This window comes from Cololabis saira, chromosome 14, assembly GCF_033807715.1.
Source record: "Cololabis saira isolate AMF1-May2022 chromosome 14, fColSai1.1, whole genome shotgun sequence".
NCBI lineage: Eukaryota > Metazoa > Chordata > Actinopteri > Beloniformes > Belonidae > Cololabis > Cololabis saira.
Genome location: NC_084600.1, coordinates 1,901,065 through 1,921,243, shown reverse-complemented (window position 1 = coordinate 1,921,243; position 20,179 = coordinate 1,901,065). Strand labels below are relative to the sequence as shown.

The following is a 20,179-nucleotide window of genomic DNA, read 5'->3' as shown; positions in this document are numbered from 1 at the left end:
GGGAGTTTTTACCTGCCATTGTTTATGTAATAATTGCTCGCTGGTCATGTTCTGGGTCTCTGGAAAGCGTCTAGAGACAACTTTGTTGTATTAGACGCTATATAAATAAAATTGAATTGAATTGAATTGAATATGTTATCCTGCTGGAAGTAGCATCAGAAGATGGTCCACTGAGGTCATAAAGGGATGGACATGGTCAGCAGCAACATTCAGGTAGCTGTGGCGTTGAAATGATGCTCAGTTGGTACTAATGGGTCCAAAGTGTACCAGGAAAATATCCCCCTCACCATAACATCAGCACCACCAGCCTGAACCGTTGATACGAGGTAGGATGGATCCATGCTTTCATGTTGTTGACGCCAGATTCTGACCCTACCATCTGAATGTGGCAGCAGAAATGGAGACTCATCAGACCAGGCAACGTTTTCCTTCTTCTGTTGTCCAGTTCTGGTGAGTCTGTGTGAATTGTAGCCTCAGTTTCCTTTTGTAAGCTGACAGGAGTGACCCGGTGTGGTCTTCTGCTGCTGAGGCCCATCCGCCTCAAGGTTCCAGTGTTGTGGTTCAGAGATGCTCTTCTGCACCTCGGTTGTAACCAGTGGTTACTTGAGTTACTGCTGCCTTTCTATCAGCTCCAACCAGTCTAGCCGTTCTCCTCTGACCTCCAGCATCAACAACGCTTTTGCGTCCAGAAACCTGCTGCTCACTGGATATTTTCTCTTTTTCAGACCGTTCTCTGTAAACCCTAGAGATGGTTGTGGGTGAAAATCCCAGTAGATCAGCAGTTTCTGAAATACTCAGAGCAGCCCGTCTGGCACCAACAACCATGCCACGTTCAAAATCAATTCAATCACCTTTCCTCCCCATTTTAATGCTGGTTTGAACTGAAGCAGATCGTCTTCACCATGTCTACATGCCTACATGCATTGAGTTGCTGCCATGTGATTGGCTGATTAGAAATTTGCGTTAACGAGCAGTTGGAAGGGTGCAATGTGGCCGGTGAGTGTAGTTCTGTCAGTGGAAATTCACTGTTGAATGAGGGGCGAAATGTTTAAATAAATTAAATTGCATGTGGGCAGAAACTATTCAGTAAAACTGACACAACAAGGGTTAATTAAAATTGTAAATGTAAACTATATGTTTATTATCAGAGGTGTATAATCCAGGTCCATAAAGTAAAAATCCAGTCCAGCAGTTGTTCCAACCATCCTTAAACCAGCTCCTCTGCAGGTAGATGGTATGTTGTTAGTGAAAACACCAGTTCTAAATGTACAGGCTGATCCAGAAACATGGCAGCGTTTTTACTTTATGGCACCTGGATTAAACACCTCCAATGTGCTTTAATGTTTGTTTTTTTTACTAAATCAAAAATATTTTTGAATCAATCTTAAATTAAGACCAATTTTGAAAAGGGTTCCTTCTCAAAGCACCATTAGTCAAATAATTTTCTTTACATTAAGCTGATATTTGCTCATTAAAACATATCCCTGTGGATCAGCCTGTACATTTAGAACAGGGGTTTTCACTAACAACCATCTACCTGCAGAGGAGCTGGTTTAGTGATGGTTGGAACAACTGCTGGACAGGATTTTTACTTTATGGACCTGTAAAATATATAAAGTGAGCTGGATTATACACCTCTGTTTATATATTTTATTTATAAATGTTCCCTTCCACATCTGGGAGGTCGGCGCCCGATCGCCCCCTATGGGCCAGCCGCTATAACTGCATGAAATACTATAGTTTCCCTCCATGCTGTGATTTATGTGCTGGTATGTACAGAAAGATTTGAGAACTTAAGGGTAAGTTCTAAACTATCGAATTAAAAAGGGAGAAGCTTTAAATTACATAAATAAAGTGGGAACAGTGAAAGACAGGGAGCCAAGAAGCAAGGCAGTGAGGAGGGATGGAGGGATGGAGGGATGGAGGGATGGAGGGATGGAGGGATGGAGGGATGGAGGTTGGCTTACAGGAGACTGGTGTGTTTGAGAGAGGGAGTGAATGAGCGACTGTCAGAGACAGGGAGAGAGAGAGAGGGAGATAGAGGGAACAATACAAAGACATTAGATCTAAGTTCTTTCCTAAAATTAAACAACAAGTCCAGGATTTTGATTCCCTCTCAGATCAGGACAAAATCCAACATTTAATTGGAGAAAAAAAGGAAAGTGTCATAGATGGAGAGAAACACAACCAGACAACACAGTCTCCTTATCCTTATACAGTCTCCCTGCCTATTAATGTACAATAGTTCTGTATATATAGTTTAGTTTAGTTTTAGTTTAGTTTAGTTTATTTCGGTCATGACATCACAAAAAAAGAATACAAATGAAAACAAGGAAACAAATAAACTGTTCAAAGAAAACATTATAAAAAGTTTCCAATATACAAATAACATCTAGACCGAAAAAGGTGTAGGCTGAAGCAAAGCTTATTCATTGCCTACCCTCAAAAAGATTATTTAAAGTAATTAAATAAAAGCAAGAAGTAAGAGATAAGACTGCCAGTAAAACAAATTGCCTCCTGGGGATAACAAAGATTTCCTCAAGAAATATAAAAAAAGAAAAAAGAAAAGGTGCAGTCTACATGTTTCCTTCATCCTTAAATAATCAAATCAAATCAATTAAATGAATACCCAAATCAACATAGTAAGCCTCACCACTCATTCATTTGATATATAGAAATCATCCTTCTTTTCAATGTTTTTTTAAATAAGGTTAAGGTTCTACATGATCTCAAATCCCTCTCCAACTTATTCCATCCATCCACCGCTGCCATAGCATCTCAGTTTGGTGTTGGTTCGGATTTTTGATTTCCTGTACATGCTCTCCCCTCTGAGGTTGTAATGGCTTTGTCTTAAATTAAAAAAACATATTTTGAATACAGTCTGGCAGCATATATATATATATATATATATATATATATATATATATATATATATATATATATATATATATATATATATATATATATATATATTGTATAAAGGTGTTAGTTATTCAATGTTAAATATTTATTGTAATTGTCTTCATATTTCATGTATTAATTGTATTTTGGTTTGTTGTATGTATATGTATGATTTCGGCAACAATGGTTACCATTCATGCCAATAAAGCCAATTTGAATTGAGAGAGAGAGAGAGAGAGAGAGAGAGAGAGAGAGAGAGAGAGAGAGAGAGAGAGAGAGAGAGAGAGAGAGAGAGAGAGAGAGAGAGAGAGAGAGAGAGAGAGAGAGAGAGAGAGAGAGAGAGAGAGAGAGGTCTGGTCTCCACTGATCTCCTCTCAGGAATCCAGTTGGTTTTCAGGATGTCGCTGTTTTTACGCACAGACCTCGACTGCCTTTGCGCGCAGTGGTTCTGGTGAACGCACCTATTTAGTTTCTATTATTGTTATTATTATTATTATTGTTCATATTATTAATTATTAGGCTTTGCTCGTTTGTCGGTGACTCATGTGGAGTTTCCTGTGATATTACTGGGACAGAGCTGGATGTGCTGACTGGACCGGCAGGTGGTTTCCTCTCCGCGGGACCTGGGGGTCTGGCTGGGGGTCTGGGCTGGGGGTCTGACTCTGGGCTGGGGGTCTGGGCTGGGGGTCTGACTCTGGGCTGGGGGTCTGGGCTGGGGGGCCGGGACCGGACCTGCCGGGGGGGGCATGAGGGCAGAAAAACTTCTCAGAGTCGGCATGGACGTCCCTGTCATCCTCCTGCTCATCCAACTCACCCGCACTCCAACTACAGGTAAAGAGAAACGTCTCCTCGTCGGACTGAGTGTATTTTCCGCGGATCTCCCGCCGCGACAGTTGTGCCATTTGGATATGTGAATGCAAATTAATACACAGACAAAACGAGCCACTACAAAATATGAGATTATTTTATGAAACAAAATAAATGAGTAAACTACTTTCAGGTGAAGAACTTCTTCCGATTCCGTCCAAATATCCTCGATGATCTGAGCTGCAGGGACATTTGTCATGCGTGACAGTAATCAGATTACAGTAAAGGCTGATTTATGGTTCCGCGTTAAATCGACGCAGAGCCTACGGCGTAGGTACGTTTTGTGTGACTCATCCTCAGATGTTTTTTTTTTAATATACACTAGATAAGACTAAATCAGTCGCTATTATACTTTAGCTGCTGTTGTTCACGTATATGCAGTCAATTCTCACTCTCCTTTATTGAGTAGTCTTTTAGAAATCACTGTGAATCTCTGAAATGAATGACATGCTTGGGAGTTGGTTCAGTTGGAACTGATTTGGCATCACAATTACTGTGAACTCAGCTTTAATTTCTGAAGCACAGCTGGCAGGGCCGTAAATCCTGGGGGGAGGCAGGGGGGACATGAACAAGAACATATATACAGGTAGGGTAAGGACTCATACAAGTATAAGCAGTACCGGAGTTGAGGGGGGATGAGGGGGGATGGCATCCCCCCCTGAAATAAAAACGGTCCAAATCATCCCCCCTGTAAAACTGCCATCCCTCCTTTCCATCCCTTATGTCATTTCATTAATGAATGTGGTTTTACTGGTATTTCAACATTTAGAGTCATCACCAGAAAAATAACACCAGAAAAATAACTTATTTGACAATTTTCACCTTTTTCAAGTAAATTTTCACTTGAAATAAGTAGAAAAATCTGCCAGTGGGACAAGATTTATCTTCTCATTACAAGCAAAACATTCTTGTTCCACTGGCAGATTTTTCTAATTATTTTAAGTGAAAATCTACTTGAAACAGTTGGAAATTGTTGGTTTTTCAGTGATGTGTCTTGTTTTAAGTGTTAATGAGATTTTTTTTTACTAAAATGAGACATTTTAACTAGAAATAACACAAATATTTCTTGTTAAGATTTAGAGTTTTTGCAGTGATCCATGTTACTTATCCTGTGAAGGACAGAGTCATATTGATAAGTTCAGAAAAGTGTTTTTTATTGTTGTGTTTTGATGTATTTGATGTAAGCCCAGTGGATATTTAACAGCTTACAGAAGGCTGCATTAACTGCTGCTATGTCATTCCTGCAGTATTTCTGCAGGTGTTTTGGTCACTGCTATTATTTGTAATATATTATATTATTTGTAATCAGCACAAATTATCTGTCCCTATGTGATAAAATCCACCATCCCCCCTGATTTTGAGAGAGAGAGATAGATCACCTGATAATTCATTTACTGCCTGTTGGCGAGATAGACAGATGAAAATGTCAAATTGCGGGTAAAAGATGCTGTATAAAAGGCAGGCTACAACTTTTATTCCTTGTCCCCCCCTGGAATTATTCTCTAAAATTTGACTGTTTATTGTCCCTCCCAACTATGAAATGGGATTTTCGCCCCTGACACCTGGACACGTAGAACGGTGGCAATATTGAAACCAAAGAATTACAGGAAAACAGGATTTTAACAAACTAACCAAAGAGATGAGAGCACCGTTAAGGCTGACCATATTGGGGCCCTTAGCCAAATGTTATTTGGAGGCCCCCACGCCAGAACGCCCCCCCACCCTTACACACCTCGCCATCCCAATGTATCATAGGTACAAAATGACCATATAAGAACATGTCATTTAACTTGACAACCTTTATTAATAATAACAAATGTACTGTACGTATAGATACAGTAGTTTGACTGTATGAGTCCAATAAAATAAAATAAAAAATCATCCTGAAATAAATAAATGAATAATAAATAAAAACCTTAAACCTCAAATAAGTAGAAGAAATCAAAAATTCAACTGTGAAATAAAATACATAAATATTGAACACACTCTCGCTGTTAAATGGAATAATTTTAACGACAAAGACGAAGGGGACACAATAAGTCATTATTATTATTATTATTATTATTATTATTATTATTTATTATTATTATTATTATTATTATTATTATTATTAATAATAACAACGTAAGCTAATGATCCTGATAAAGACACACAAGCAGCTGTCAGATCACAGTGAACAGTGAGACTTACAGGTAGGAAATAAACACATAAACACAGCCTCATTTAAACCCTCTCCCTTTGCCTTCTAACGCCCCTAGGGGGCAGGCAGGCGACCAACCCTCTCAATAATAAATAAAGAAATCCAACCTGAAATAAATATTAAATTAAAAAAGTAAACCTGAAATAAAATCAATATAAAAAAATAAACTGTAATCTGAAATAGAAGACAGAGACCATGCAGGGACAGAGATTCCTGTGTGATGAGCAGCAGCCCAGGTGTTTTGTGCCTCAAAGCTTTATTTCAACAACATACCCCACCTTCAGATGAAGCACGAGTTTTCCTCTTGTTTTGCCTTTTTTTCTCTCTTGTTCGCTTTCGATTCGTCTTTTGGACATCAGAATCAGAATCAGAAATAAGTTTATTGCCAAGTGGTTTAACACACACAAGGAATTTGTTGTGGTGATTGGTGCGATACAAAGGAACAAATAATATTATTAAAAGAGAAAATGTACAACATGTTGGTTTTAAAGTGCCGGATTAATGAGTCTGGTGCAAAGGTGACCTAGGATGTGCGTTAATGTGATGCATAAGGTCAGGATTGGAATATTTACATTAATGTAAGCGTAGAGTGGGATGGGTAGGCAGTCCGTGGTGGACGGGAAGAGAGGGGTGAGGGGGGTCTGGGGGAGAGGGGGGGACCGGGGCCCTTGTTGATGAGGACATGTTGAAATCTCACCTCCCTGTAGCTCTGCAAGAGAGCTCCCTCTGATGTTGAGTGCAAACTCCCTCCAAGCACGGCAAACACAAGTGGTTTCTTGAACTGATTTAATGAAGGCAATCTTCATTACTCCTCCATTTCACCTCCATTACACCTCCATTACCCATTTGTTACACAAGAGGGAATTAAGAGTCCTTTGAACGTGGTGAGGTTGTGGGGGAGCTTATCCTTGGAACTTAGGTGATAAGCTAACTTTGTTATCAGCAGTAATCAAATATCATGACCCGCGAGGGTAACATGACAGTCATCCATCATCCTTGGTCGGTTTGGAGAAGAAACCGGAAGTTAACAGCCGGAAGAGGTAAGTCCCAAAACAACGCGAGATTTGAAACCACAGCACAATCACGAAAATAGACCCAGATAAACTAATCACGTTTTCTTCAAATTACAAATGAATACAGAGAACAATGAAATGATAATGTTAATGAATATATGCACCTTTACATGAATCTTATGAAGGCATTTACATTGAGTGTTGTCCATCATTGCCTGGTCAGATCAGAGGGTCTGTTTTCTCTCCTCCTCCTCACGGTAGCGCATCATGCGCATCCATTGCGCATACTATATGCGCTACCGTGCAAATTTAGTTTAGTTTAGTTTAGTTTATTTTGTTTTGGTCATTTACATTTTAAGATGTTTGCATATACACACTGTATATGTACAGTATACACACACAGGTATAAATATACATATGTACACATTTCCTTTTTTTTTTTTTTTTTTGACCAAAAAGGTATAAGCTGAAGCCTCATGGCTTATTTTGCCTATCCTTTTCAACAAAGGCAGACTTCAGAAACAAAAGATACTAACAAGAAGAAAACGAAACGAACGAATAAAACAAAGAAAATAACAAAGAAGAGAAGAAAATAAATGTAGTCACTCACGATTTGAGGATAGCTGCAGGAGGAAAGTTGCATAATTTAGACAGTTTAATATGAAGAGAATTTATATTTGTGTTCTATATTTATCCATTATTTTAGATTTATAATTTTTTTTAAATTTATAAATTGAGCTACTTTTTTTTAGTTCCTCATCCAGGCGGTTCCATTGTTTCACACCTTCGACACTGATACACCTTGACATTTTTTTTGTTCTTGGCCATTTCTGCTCAAAAATGCCATAGCCCCTTAGGTTGTGCCTGCTTTCCCTCACCTGGAACAACTCCAGGATACAGTGTGGGAGCATCTGGTTGTGTGCCTTGTACATTGTTATTGCTGTCTTGAATTTGATTAAATCGTATAATTTTATGGTGTTTGACCGGATGAAAAGTGGATTTGTTGGTGCGTAGTATTTAGCATGGTTGACAATTCTGATTGCTTTTTTTTGGAGTAGAAATATTGGGTTTATGTTTGTTTGATAGTTGTTCCCCCATATTTCCACACAGTAACTGATGTGTGGAAGTACGAGGGAACAATACAGTAGATACAGTGAGCTCTGGTCCAAATTTGCTTTCATTTTGTACAGTATAGCTATTGTTTTGGATAATTTTGATCTTAAGTTATTAATGTGAGGTTTCCAGTTTAGTTTGCTGTCAATTATGATGCCCAGAAATGTGTTTTCATGCACTTGGTCGATTTCAACACCGTCAAACTTGATTTTGATCTGTTTGTCTTGTGGTTTCCAAAGATGATGTATTTTATTTTGTTTAGATTTAATGACAGTTTATTGATGTCAAACCATTTTTTCAGAGTTTTAAGCTCTTTTTCAAGTTTTTTTTTTTTTTTCAAATGCGTCCCCTCGCGCAAACTGTGGCCCCCGTTGGAAGATGAGGGGAGGGGCGGCCCTGCAAGTGGCTGCATCTCATAACTTTGACATATCTTCAGAACTGATTTTTTTTTCTTTTTTGATTCACTGTCAAGGATATTCCCGAGTTTCCCCAATGAATGGGATTCAGCTGCAGAGCACGCAGTACGTGTGTCACAAATACATGTTGTTCAACTAAAGAGGCAGAAGAGAACGCTGTTTCGTCTGCATCATTCTCCACCAACGCCCGACTGTAGTCAGATCCGCGTCATCACCGCCTCTCAACAGCAGAGCATATGTGACATGATTCCTACCGTGCTCACATGTTGTTGTTTTTGCTCTTTCACATCCATAGAGTTAAGAGGAATGTGGCTTATAAAGACAACTTCCAGTGAGGAGAGGCAGAGGAGAAAGAGTTAGGATAGCATAACGATGACTGGAAATGGTTTGATAGTTTTGGAAGACAAGTGAATGGCTTTAGGTGATTTCTTTTAATCCATCACTATTTATTTTATGCAGAAATCATACATGTAACATATTTAATCCTTGTAATTAAAATTGCTGAAGAAAAATCAGGACATATCCTAGGAGGATAGGTCAGTCTGTTTTAATTTTCATCTATTATTCAATTTCAATTCAATTTTATTTGTATAGCGTCTAATACAACAGAAGTTGTCTCTAGGATCTTTCCAGAGACCCAGAACATAAACCCCCGAGCAATTATTACATAAACAATGGATGGTAAAAACTCCCCTAGTGGGAGAAAAACCTTAAGCCAAACAGTGGCAAGAAAAACTCCCCTTTAGGAGGGAAGAAACCTTGAGCAGGACCTGGATCATAAGGGGGGACCCTCCTGCCGAGGGCCAGACTGGGGGGTTGGGGACGTCAACAGCACAGCAGGCAGGTGAAAGCAGCAACGGGATGACCGGGGGTGGGGGGGTGGGGACCGCAGGCCAGCATGCAGCTCCACAAAGCTCCGGCCCAATCAGCAAGTCCCAGGTTGGGGTGCAGGGTTGGGGAAAGGTTGAGAAGGGGCAGTGCCAGGGAGAGGAGTCTTGACGGAAAAACCTCTCCCCCGCCTGCCCGGGCCGTTACCCTGCCCCTCTCACTCCCACACTGCAGGTTCCGGTGTTGTGCATTCAGAGATGCTCTTTGCCACCGGCAGAGGATGCTGCACCATGTACAAAAGAGAAAAAAGAGAAGAAAAGGGGGGGGCAGCACAAGAAACTACAGGAGCTACTCTAACACACTAGAGTTTACACTACCTAGAGATTTACCAACACCAGCTAGAGGTTTACTAAACACTAACTATAGGCTTTACTAAACAGCAAGGTTTTAAGTTTGGTTTTAAAGGTGGAGGTGGTGTCAGCCTCCTTAACCGAGATTGGAAGTTGGTTCCATAGTAGTGGTGCCTGATAGCAGAACGCCCGCCCTCCAAATCTACATTTGGATACTCTAGGAACTACGAGTAAACCTGCACTCTGAGAGCGGAGAGCTCTGCCAGGAACATAAGGCACTATCAGGTCATGCAAATAATGCAGACCTAAGCCGTTTTGGGCTTTATACGCAAGTAATACAATTTTAAATTGGATTCTTAATTTTACGGGTAACCAATGGAGCGACGCTAACACTGGAGAGACGTGGTCTCTCCTGCTGATTCCTGTCAGTACTCATGCTGCTGCATTTTGGATCAGCTGGAGCCTATTCAGCAAATTACTTGGACATCCTGCTAATAACACATTACAGTAATCTAGCCTAGAAGATAAACGCATGAATTAGTTTTTCTGCATCACTCTGCGGGAGGATTTTCCTAATCTTTGCAATATTACGGAGATGGAAAAATGCTATTTTACAAACCTGATTAAGGTTTAAACGACAAATCCTGATCGAAAACAACACCAAGGTTTCTCACAGTTGCACTGGAAGCCATCGCAACACCATCTAATCCCTTCCTAAGATGCTCTGGACCAAGAATGATAACCTCTGTTTTATCTGAATTTAGAAGCAAGAAATTTCTGGACATCCAGTCCTTGATGTCCCTAAGACATGCCTGAAGTTTAACTAACGGTTCTGTTTCATCCGGCTTCATAGACAAGTAGAGCTGCGTATTTGTTTGGAAGACAAACAAAAACAAAGCTGCGAATATTCACCTCATTGGCAGCTGATTTGATATTTGTGCTGAGCACCTATAAGGCAGAGAGGCTGGGAAGCTGCAGGAGGTCAGTTTGCTTCATTCCTTGGTCCTCTCCTTCGGAAAGAGGTACTTCATTTCTTGAAGAAGGGGGAAGCTGTGCGCGACCATCTCTGTAACTGAAGTATTTTCCAACCTTCAAATGACAGTCTGGAAGAGGAGGGCAACAGAATGTGATTCACCTAAGGAAAGTGGGAATTAACTCTCTCTCTCGAGTGCACTGATGAGCAGTGTGCCCGGGGAGAGGGGTTGGATTGCTTTGCACAAAGAAGACAAAGTTGGAGCTCTCAGTCTTTCTTTTTTCACTTTTTCCTTGTTTTATTCTGATGTTTAAATTCAAATCAGCAAAATTAAGACAATAAATTAAGCTGGATTCTATTGAGCTTTAAACTGGTTGGGGGGATGCCGTGTGCATCTATTTGTGCAAACTTTACACCATTGTAGGTTTTTTTAAATAAAAAAAACAAAAAAACAAAACAAAAAACCCACCTTAATATTTGTTAATAATTTTTATTCTTTATTTCATTCATTAAAAGAAAAGAAAAACAAACCAGTTTAATATAATTACAACAAATCTCTTACCTTGAATGAAAGGGAACAGAAAGAAGACTAAGCTTATTTTATCTGTCCGTTTTTCCTAAGAAATCAAATTTCAATTAATGTAATAATCGAAGTAGAAAACTTTTATCACACCGGATATGCAGAAAGGTGCGTCGGAGAAGGAAAGCTGCAGCCAATTTAAAAAGAAAACTCCCATACACCTTCTTCTCACCAGACTAATGTTTTATTGGGCCAGCATTAAATTCATGTAATAATAAAAGAAAACAAAAACAAATTACAAATTGCGCAATTAAAAAAACAAACATCTTTTGTTTGGACATCTCAATTGATTTATCATCTTTGCAGGCAGTGGTTTTCTTTTATCTAGCCAGTTCTGGTTGCGGTCACGTACCGTTTTGCTTGTATTTCCCTCCTCTGATTGTTGTTAAGATAAGCTTCTGCTGGCAGAGCTCCCCTTCATTAATACAGATTTCTAGAGGTGCTTCCCTGTTCTGCATTAGATAACCTTTGGAGCACATCACTGAGCGTGCACGTGAGGTGAGGACCTTCTGCTTTAAGGACATTCAGGGTGGAACATCACTGCAGCAGTTAGGAGGAATGCCAGCAGTTCTCTTGTTTCCAGTCCTCAGTGGTGTATCAGGTGCTGGAGTGTCCTCTCTTAAACGCACTGTATATTCCAGATGTATGAAAGAGAACTGTTTTGGGTTTGAATGAAGATGAACTCTGGTCCGACTCCCTACTTCTCTCAAAATAAACTGAATAAAAGTGTCAGTCTGCTATTCTTTGTTTTGAAAATCCTTTTGTGGAGGAGTTTTTCATGTTTCTACCGCAGCAAACATCTGAGATTTCCCAAAGTCATACTTGAGTTTTTTTGGTTGGTTTTATCCATTTTAATGTGGCAAGATAAAAGAAACCATATACGTGATTGACAAGGAGCTGTGGAAGAAAAGACATAAAAGACAAGTGAGAGATGAAATGAGGACATTGTTTGTCTTAGATGTGGCAGCTCGTCACAGATCTGCTCCGGCCTCTGAACAGTCGCCTTTAGAAATGTCACGGGGGCCTGTGTTCACTGCAATCACCATATAGTACATTCTGAAATAAACATCACTGTCGTGTCAGCGTCAGAGTATTTTTACAGCGGCCAAGTAGGTTATGTATCTGGTTTCTGTACTGTGTCTTAGCTGGATTACATTAAAAGCCATGGACAGATTTACACGATGAAGTGGGACACGGTTCAGCTTTGATGTCGATCCAGGAATTTTTATTCAGCCTTGTTGAAGGCTTATTTTGGTCTTAATTATACACTGATCGCTATCCTTTTGCTATGGTCTGATCTTTGATGCAGATATTGTTTTTCAGACTTATTAAAGTCAGTCGGGAGTCATCGCTAAAATCAGGCACATCTTTTTTTTTCTATACTCATAAATGTTTAAATCAAGCTTTTGTGCTCTGCTCTTAAACCTTTTACTCCTCCAATCCCACATTAACCCGGTTGTTGTTATGTCCCCTCCTCTGGCTACCTGTTAAAAAGAGAAAAAAAAGAAAACGGCACGAGGGACATGAACTTCACAGCGCTTAAACAGACTCAGATTGACAGTGTTTTTCCATTCTGTCCTCTCGTGGACCAGCAGGCAGTTGGTATCGCCAAAATAGCTCCCAATAAAACCTGGTGGGAAGGTAATGCCCCGGATCAGTTATGAGGAGAATAAACGTTCAAGGTCTAAACTTAACTAAAAAAGCCCCATCAGCTTTGGCAGGTGGAGATGTTGTGTTTCTGGGTGTAGTGGTACGGTGGACGAGCTGCTGCAGAGTTTGAGAGGAAGACTCTTTGTTCTCTCACATGGTGTCTAGTCAGTTAAATGATTGTTTTGTATGTCCATGTAATGATTGTTCGTGTTCATAGCTCCATTCTCAGCAGCATCAGTATTTAGTTTTTGATGTATATGTGCTGTTACTCCTACAAAGGTCAGCACAAAGAACCCATCCTCATCCAAAGCCTTAAATACATTTACATCCTACAAAACAAGGAGCAGGATTCAGGTTCCTCCTCATATATATATATATATATATATATATTAGGGGTGTCACGGTACACACAAGTCACGGTTCGGTACGTACCTCGGTACAGGGGTCACGGTTCGGTACGGGTTCGGTACGGGTTCGGTACAACGGGAAAAAAAATACAAAAAGTCCCAAATGTATAAGACGAGTTTTTTCTTCCTTTATTTTGATCATAGCATTTGAAAGTTAAAGTTTGTTCAATTGGCTACAAAACTAAAAAGCATCTCTTATTAAAATGTAAAATAAATAGAATAAAACATTTAACTTGTGCATTAGTGTTTTTAATTTTTTATGTTTTTTATGAGAGCGCGGGATGGGACATTGTAACGAGGCTCGAGCACTTTTAATAAATACTTGAACCCGGGCTCCTCTACTGCTGCATATGGGCAGAGCCGTCTGGGGGCGGAGCATTCTCCATGGGCCTTATGATAGTCATTTTAACGTTCGACAACATCATCCTACCCATCAAACTACATTCATTCTCACTTTTATTGAGCCAAGCCTATAGGCCTATGCTGCAGAAAGCAGAGTAAAGTCACACACACACACACACACACACCGGCCTGACAGCTGTCAATCACACGGCGCTGAAAACTCAGGTAGTCACAGACCGACTCAGTTCATCTTTGATTCAGCTTAAATACAAAAAAAACATAACTGGTCTAAAATTACACCATCTATTTAGATAGATAGACACAGCGGTCTGTAACATCATTTCTGAGCTCTATAACAGAGAATAGACTCGGCGGTCTCGTTCACAACAACACAAGCACATTACAGGCAGCTGGTCAAGACACATTCTGATAAATAAAGTATTTATGAAGGTTACACTGACTCACCAACGGTAGTTGACTCTTCCATAACCCAAAACAATCCAGGTAACGTGGAAAACAGGGTAACATTCAAAACTTTGTACAAATGTAGTCCTCTTTTAAACTTTAGCGCTAATCTCCTTCACCGCAAATTTGCTGTGACTGTTAAGGCTGATTTATGGTACCGCGTTACACCAACGCAGCGCCTACGGCGAAGGTTGCGCGTCGCCGCATAACCTCGCTGTAGACTGCGCCGTACCCTACGGGGTATGCGTCGATTTAACGCAGAACCATAAATCAGGCTTTACACCCAATCCGCGTCGGCTCACCTGATGCGTTCAGGACAGTTGTAAATTAAGAATTAAAACATTTTATCGTTATTATAGCCTACAATTTATGATGATATATGAATTGCACATATATTTATTGATATGCACAGACTAGCACACATTTAGGTCTGTAATGGAACGTGACTTTTGATATTTATAAGGGAAAAAAAACGATGATTGATTTTTTTTTAATTTTTTTTTTTTTTTAACTCAGTCAGACGTATTCGCCGTATGACTGCGTGTACTGAACCGTGACCCCCGTACCGTGACGGGACGGGACGAATACAAATACCGTTACACCCCTAATATATATATATATATATATATATATATTTGCAGTGTAAAGCTAACCAGTATACCTCACTGCAAAAACTCAAAATCTTAACAAGAATATTTGTCTTGTTAGGGCCCGAGCACCTTCAGTGCCAAGGCCCTATTGTATCTGTAGGAATTTTTCTTTCTTTCTTTCTTTCTTTTTTCTTTCTTTTTTCTTCTGACGAAAGGAGGGCCTTTTTGCCCCCCTAAACGTGCCCAAAAAGTCACCAAATTTTGCATGCAAGTCAGGCCTGGCGAAAAATTTGATATTTAATGGTTTACATTAATGGGCGTGGCAAAATGGCTCAACAGCGCCCCCTGGAAAACTTTGTGCCTCAAGCCCCACAATACGGTTTGACGTACATGCACAAAAATCGCTACACACCTGTATCAGTACACATCTTAAAGAAAAGTCTCTTGGCGACATGGCCGAAACCGAACAGGAAGTCAGCCATTTTGAATTAATCGTGTCACTTTGGCGCAATTTATGCCATTCCTTCGGCAGTTAATACGGCCCGAACCGTAACGTGCCCCCAAGTGTGTTATACATCAAAACGTGCGTCTCCATCCTGCGACTATGCGCATTACTTTTCTCTTTCAAAAGCGTTACCCTGGCGACGCTAGACGCCAAAAAGCGCGCCCACCCGTCATCTGGTTGGTTCAGACAGAAAAAACTTTGCGCCTCAAGCCCCATAATACGGTTTGACGTACATGAACGAAAATCGGTACACACCTGTATCATGTCTTTACTTAAAGAAAAGTCTCTTGGCGCCATGGCCGAAACCGAACAGGAAGTCGGTCATTTTGAACATTCTGAATTAATCGCGTAATTTTGGAGCAATATGAGCCATTCCTTCGAGAATTAATACGGCCCGAACCGTAACATGCACCCAGGTGTGTTATACATCAAAATGTGCGTCTCCATCCTGCGACTACGCGCATTACTTTTCTCTTTCAAAAGTGTTACCGTGGCGACGCTAGACGCCAACAAGCGCACCCCCCCTTCATCTGATTGGTCCATATTTGATAGTTCCCCAAAAGTCACCAAATTTTGCATGCAAGGCAGGCCTGGCGATAAATTTGATATTTCATGGTTTGTATTAATGGGCGTGGAAAAATGGCTCAACAGCGCCCCCCGGAAAACTTTGTGCCTCAAGCCCCACAATACGGTTTGACGTACATGCACGAAAATCGGTACACACCTGTATCATGTCGCAACTTAAAGAAAAGTCTCTTGGCGCCATGGCCAAAACCGAACAGGAAGTCGGCCATTTTGAATTAATTGTGTAATTTTGGTGCAATTTATGCCATTCTTTCGGCAATTAATACGGCCCGAACCGTAACGTGCACCCAGGTGTGTTATACATCAAAATGTGCGTCTTCATCTTGCGACTACGCGCATTACTTTTCTCTTTCAAAAGTGTTACCGTGGCGACGCTAGACGCCAAAAAGCGTGCCCCCCTTCATCTGATTGGTCCATATTTGATAGTTCTCCAAAAGTCACCAAATTTTGCACGCAAGCCAGGCCTGGCGATAAATTTGATATTTCATGGTTTGCATTAATGGGCGTGGCCTAACGGCTCAACAGCGCCCCCTAGAATAATTTTCTCTGCCATAACTTTTGAAAGGTTTGACATAAAGAGTCGTGGGTGGTGTCATGGGACTCGGTATTGAGTCCTTGACCATAATTGGTGAAAATTAGCCCCGCCCCTTCTTCGGATTGGTTGTCCCGATTTTCTGCTATAACTTTTGAATGGTTTGACATAGAGAGTCGTGGGTGGTATCATCAGATTCTGTATGGAGTCCTTGACCTTCATTGGCCTGAATTAGCCCCGCCCCTTCTTCTGATTGGTTGTCCCGATTTTCTGCTATAACTTTTGAATGGTTTGACATAGAGAGTCGTGGGTGGTGTCATCAGATTCTGTATGGAGTCCTTGACCTTCATTGGCCTGAATTAGCCCCGCCCCTTCTTCTGATTGGTTGTCCCTTTTTTCTGCTATATCTTTTGAATGGTTTGACATAGGAAGTCGTGGGTGGTGTCATTTCTGATATGCTTATGGGGGTGGTGGCCGTGAGTGCGAGGGCCCGTTCATCGCTGCTTGCAGCTTTAATTTCTAGTTAAAATGTCTCATTTTTAGTAAAAAAAAAAATCTCATTACACTTAAAACAAAACTCATCACTGGAAAAAACAACAATTTTCACCTGTTTCAAGTAGATTTTCACTTGAAATAAATAGAAAAATCTGCCAGTGGAACAAGATTTTTTTTTGCTTGTAATGAGAAGATAAATCTTGTTCACTGGCAGATTTTTCTACTTATTTCAACTGAAAATTTACTTGAAACAGGTGAAAAGTTATTTTTTTGGTAATGACTCTTGTTTTAAGTGTAATGCGAATTTTTTGACTAAATATTAGACATTTTAACTAGAAATAAGACAAATATTCCTGGTAAGATTTTGAGTTTTTGCAGTGCTCCCATAATGCAACGTTCCATGACAGCAGAGCAGAGCGTGACCAGCGTCTGATTGCAATGTAGCACAGTTACGGTGGCATACTACATACTCACGACGACCACTGGATCAGTTTACAGTACATACTGTATTGTAGTACCTTCTATGTGAAGAATGTAGTACTGTGGTATCAGTCTTTAAACATCGACAGCATGGTGCAATTTTTGTTTCTGGTTTTTGCAGACTCGGAAAAAAAATATTAAGAATTTTCTTTACATCATGTAGCTTACTTGTTTCTTCTGGCTTCTGAAAACAGTTCTTATTCTTTTCTTTGTTTGTGGAAGAGTATGTGTTAGCTGCCAGCGAGGTCATTTCTTCCAGCAACTGTTGTTGGTTAGATGTTGCACTGAGATGAAATGTTTGCGTTACTTTGTCCCACTCTTCATGCAAATGTTGTATTTCTTTATTTCAAAATTCTCTGCACGTTCTTAGGGGACAGGTGCGGACTGAAGACAGCCCAGCACCATCACCCTCTTCCTTCTCAGTCATGTCTTTGAAAGCAGAATGTGGTTTCTCTCCTCTATTTCTATATATTTTTTATATTCATGAATGTGATATTGCCCTGCTTTGTTGTGACACAAGTCAGAAGAGCAACGTTTAGAGGGCCAGGCATAACCAGGTCCATACGTCCACTGATCGGAATGTTTAGCTCTTTTCATGTTTCATTTGTTGCTTTTGAAGTGGCCAGAAGATGCTCGGTAATGCTGCTAATCATTCTGTGTAATTATTTATTCATCCTATTGTTGGAGAGATTCTTATCTTTCATTTCATGCAGGAACTTGTTCCAGCAGTGAAGCTGTTTTCTATGTTTGGCGATTGTGAAATATTTTGCTGTTCAGTAAGCGAGGCATAATTGTTACAGGAGTTTGCATGATGTATTGAGTTACAGTAGGGCTGGCCCACGTACTGTTTTATGAGCTTCAGCTCCAGGAACTTGAAGTAGTTGTTTCCTGTCTGATTTGATCAACTGCTCAAATGGTCCTGGAGGAGTTTCAGCTTATTCTCCTGAGCAACAGAGCTGCAGTTAATAAGGGGTTCAGTCCTAACGCGAATCTAGTGGAATCCACGGCTTTAGTCTGCTCTGAAACTGGAGGTGGAAGAGGATGCCTTTCTAAACATGGCAGATGTGAGTTTGGAGGGTTTTCGTGAACTCTGTAGAGAGTTGGTGAGCGATATCTTCGACCTTGCAGAGTAAGCAGGACCTGCTGGCCCCGAGCATGTAGCGTGTAAAGCAGAGGAACTGATAGAAGTTGTTGGAGTTATTTCTGCACTTTCCCACCAAGATGTCGACCATGCCTTGACTTGATGTGCAGGGGAACCAATGAGGTGTTTGGAATCCGCCCACTGAGTTTGACGAGTGAAACTGACAGTTTGACATTTCATGATTCACACGCAACACGAAATCATTAATTAAATGTGTTATTAATGAATTAAATACTGAAATAATTAATTAAATACTGAAATAATTTAATATATTGTTTTACTTAAAATGAATTGTATTTTAATTAATTAATTATATATTTCATTACAATTTAAATTAATTAATGACATATTTCATAACAATTTTAATTAATTAATGAAACATTTAATTAATTAATTAATTAATTAATTAATTATGTATTTATTTATTTAATTTTGGCACTAAAAATCCTCCATAAACAGGTGGATGGAAAATAAAAATAAAAGTTTCAAATAAAATGCCAATTGTCCTCTTTTTCTTGTCTTTTTTCCTGTCTCTCAGCATTGGTGGCCAGCAGAGTGGAAGAAGAGGCGGGATGTCCCCTGGGCCAGTTCCCGTGTGGAAACATGAGTGAATGTCTCCCTCAGGTGCTGCACTGCAACGGACACAAAGACTGTCCCAACGGAGCAGACGAGTGGCGTTGTGGTAAGCAGCTGCACATTAACAACAGCAAATGTTCATTGGATCATAAAGTGAGAGGCAGAAAAATTAGGAAAAACAGAGGAAGCCAAAGCATCTATTTTTGTATAGATCATGTAAATCAGTAAAAGAGAGAAGAAACACAAGCACACATCGACAATATTATGGCCTCTGTCAATCTCTTCTGCAAAAACTGTTCTGCAGATGAGTCTGCTTAGCTGGCTCGAACCAATGGCCGAGATACCAGGCAAGGAGAGATCCACATTTTTGTTATTTTATTCTATTTGGGTCAGACAATGCATGCTGTGCTTAATACTGAGAAATCCATCAACTTTCTGTCAATAAGCACTCCACAGCATGGGAACAACTCGGTCTCACACAACAATTTGTGCAAACCTTCCTTGTCGCCCTCACTGAGAAGGTCTACAGTACGTAAGTGTGCTGCACAGAAAAGCCTGGAAGAGAGTTGGACCTTGAATTCAAGAGGCGTGACACATGTATTTTATTTTGTTTTTGTTTTATTTTGGTCCTTGTTGTTGTATCTTAAGTATGCTGGAGGCTTTTTGGCAATTTATGCAATCTGTCTTTGCTTTGTGGGGCTGTTGGTTGCGTGTCCTGCAGCAGTTCGTCTCAGAGAACTCTGCCAGACTCGTTGCAAGTTTGGACTCCACAAGAAGCGCGTTTCTCCATTATTCTGATCATAACTCTCATCGACAGATTATAAGATGCAGCCAGAGGACATATGCTTTCCAGTTTAATCTTACATTTTGTTACAAAACAGTTATGGCTTGTTTAAGACAGCGTTTACATTCTGCTGTAACTCCCTACCTGTTGGTCTACCGGTCAAAGGGGAAAAGGGGATTGTGAGGAGAGGTGTGTCAGAACAGAACTGTTTTGAATAAAAAAGCAATTAACTTCTGCTCTCAGCGGTAGGTTGGGGCGATGTCTGAAGTGACGCACATGATGTACTGTTCTGTGATGGAATAAAAAGAGGTGAATCTGTAAAAGTAAAGTTCTAGCGCTCACCTATTTTCATGAACTTTTGGCGCTTTTCAACTACTACCTACTCA

At 40.2% G+C, this 20,179-nt stretch overlaps 1 protein-coding gene across 1 annotated transcript in view; it reads left to right on the top strand.

Annotated features, from left to right (window-relative positions):
* Positions 1-3,645: 3,645 nt before the first annotated feature.
* The window catches only part of LOC133460193 (relaxin receptor 2-like), an 88,443-nt gene continuing 71,909 nt past the window's right edge, over positions 3,646-20,179 (top strand). The window contains exons 1-2 of the mRNA XM_061740765.1: positions 3,646-3,732; positions 18,972-19,115. Coding sequence (XP_061596749.1) covers positions 3,648-3,732; positions 18,972-19,115 — 229 coding nt within the window. The 5' untranslated portion in view covers positions 3,646-3,647. The remainder of the gene's footprint in view (positions 3,733-18,971; positions 19,116-20,179) is intronic.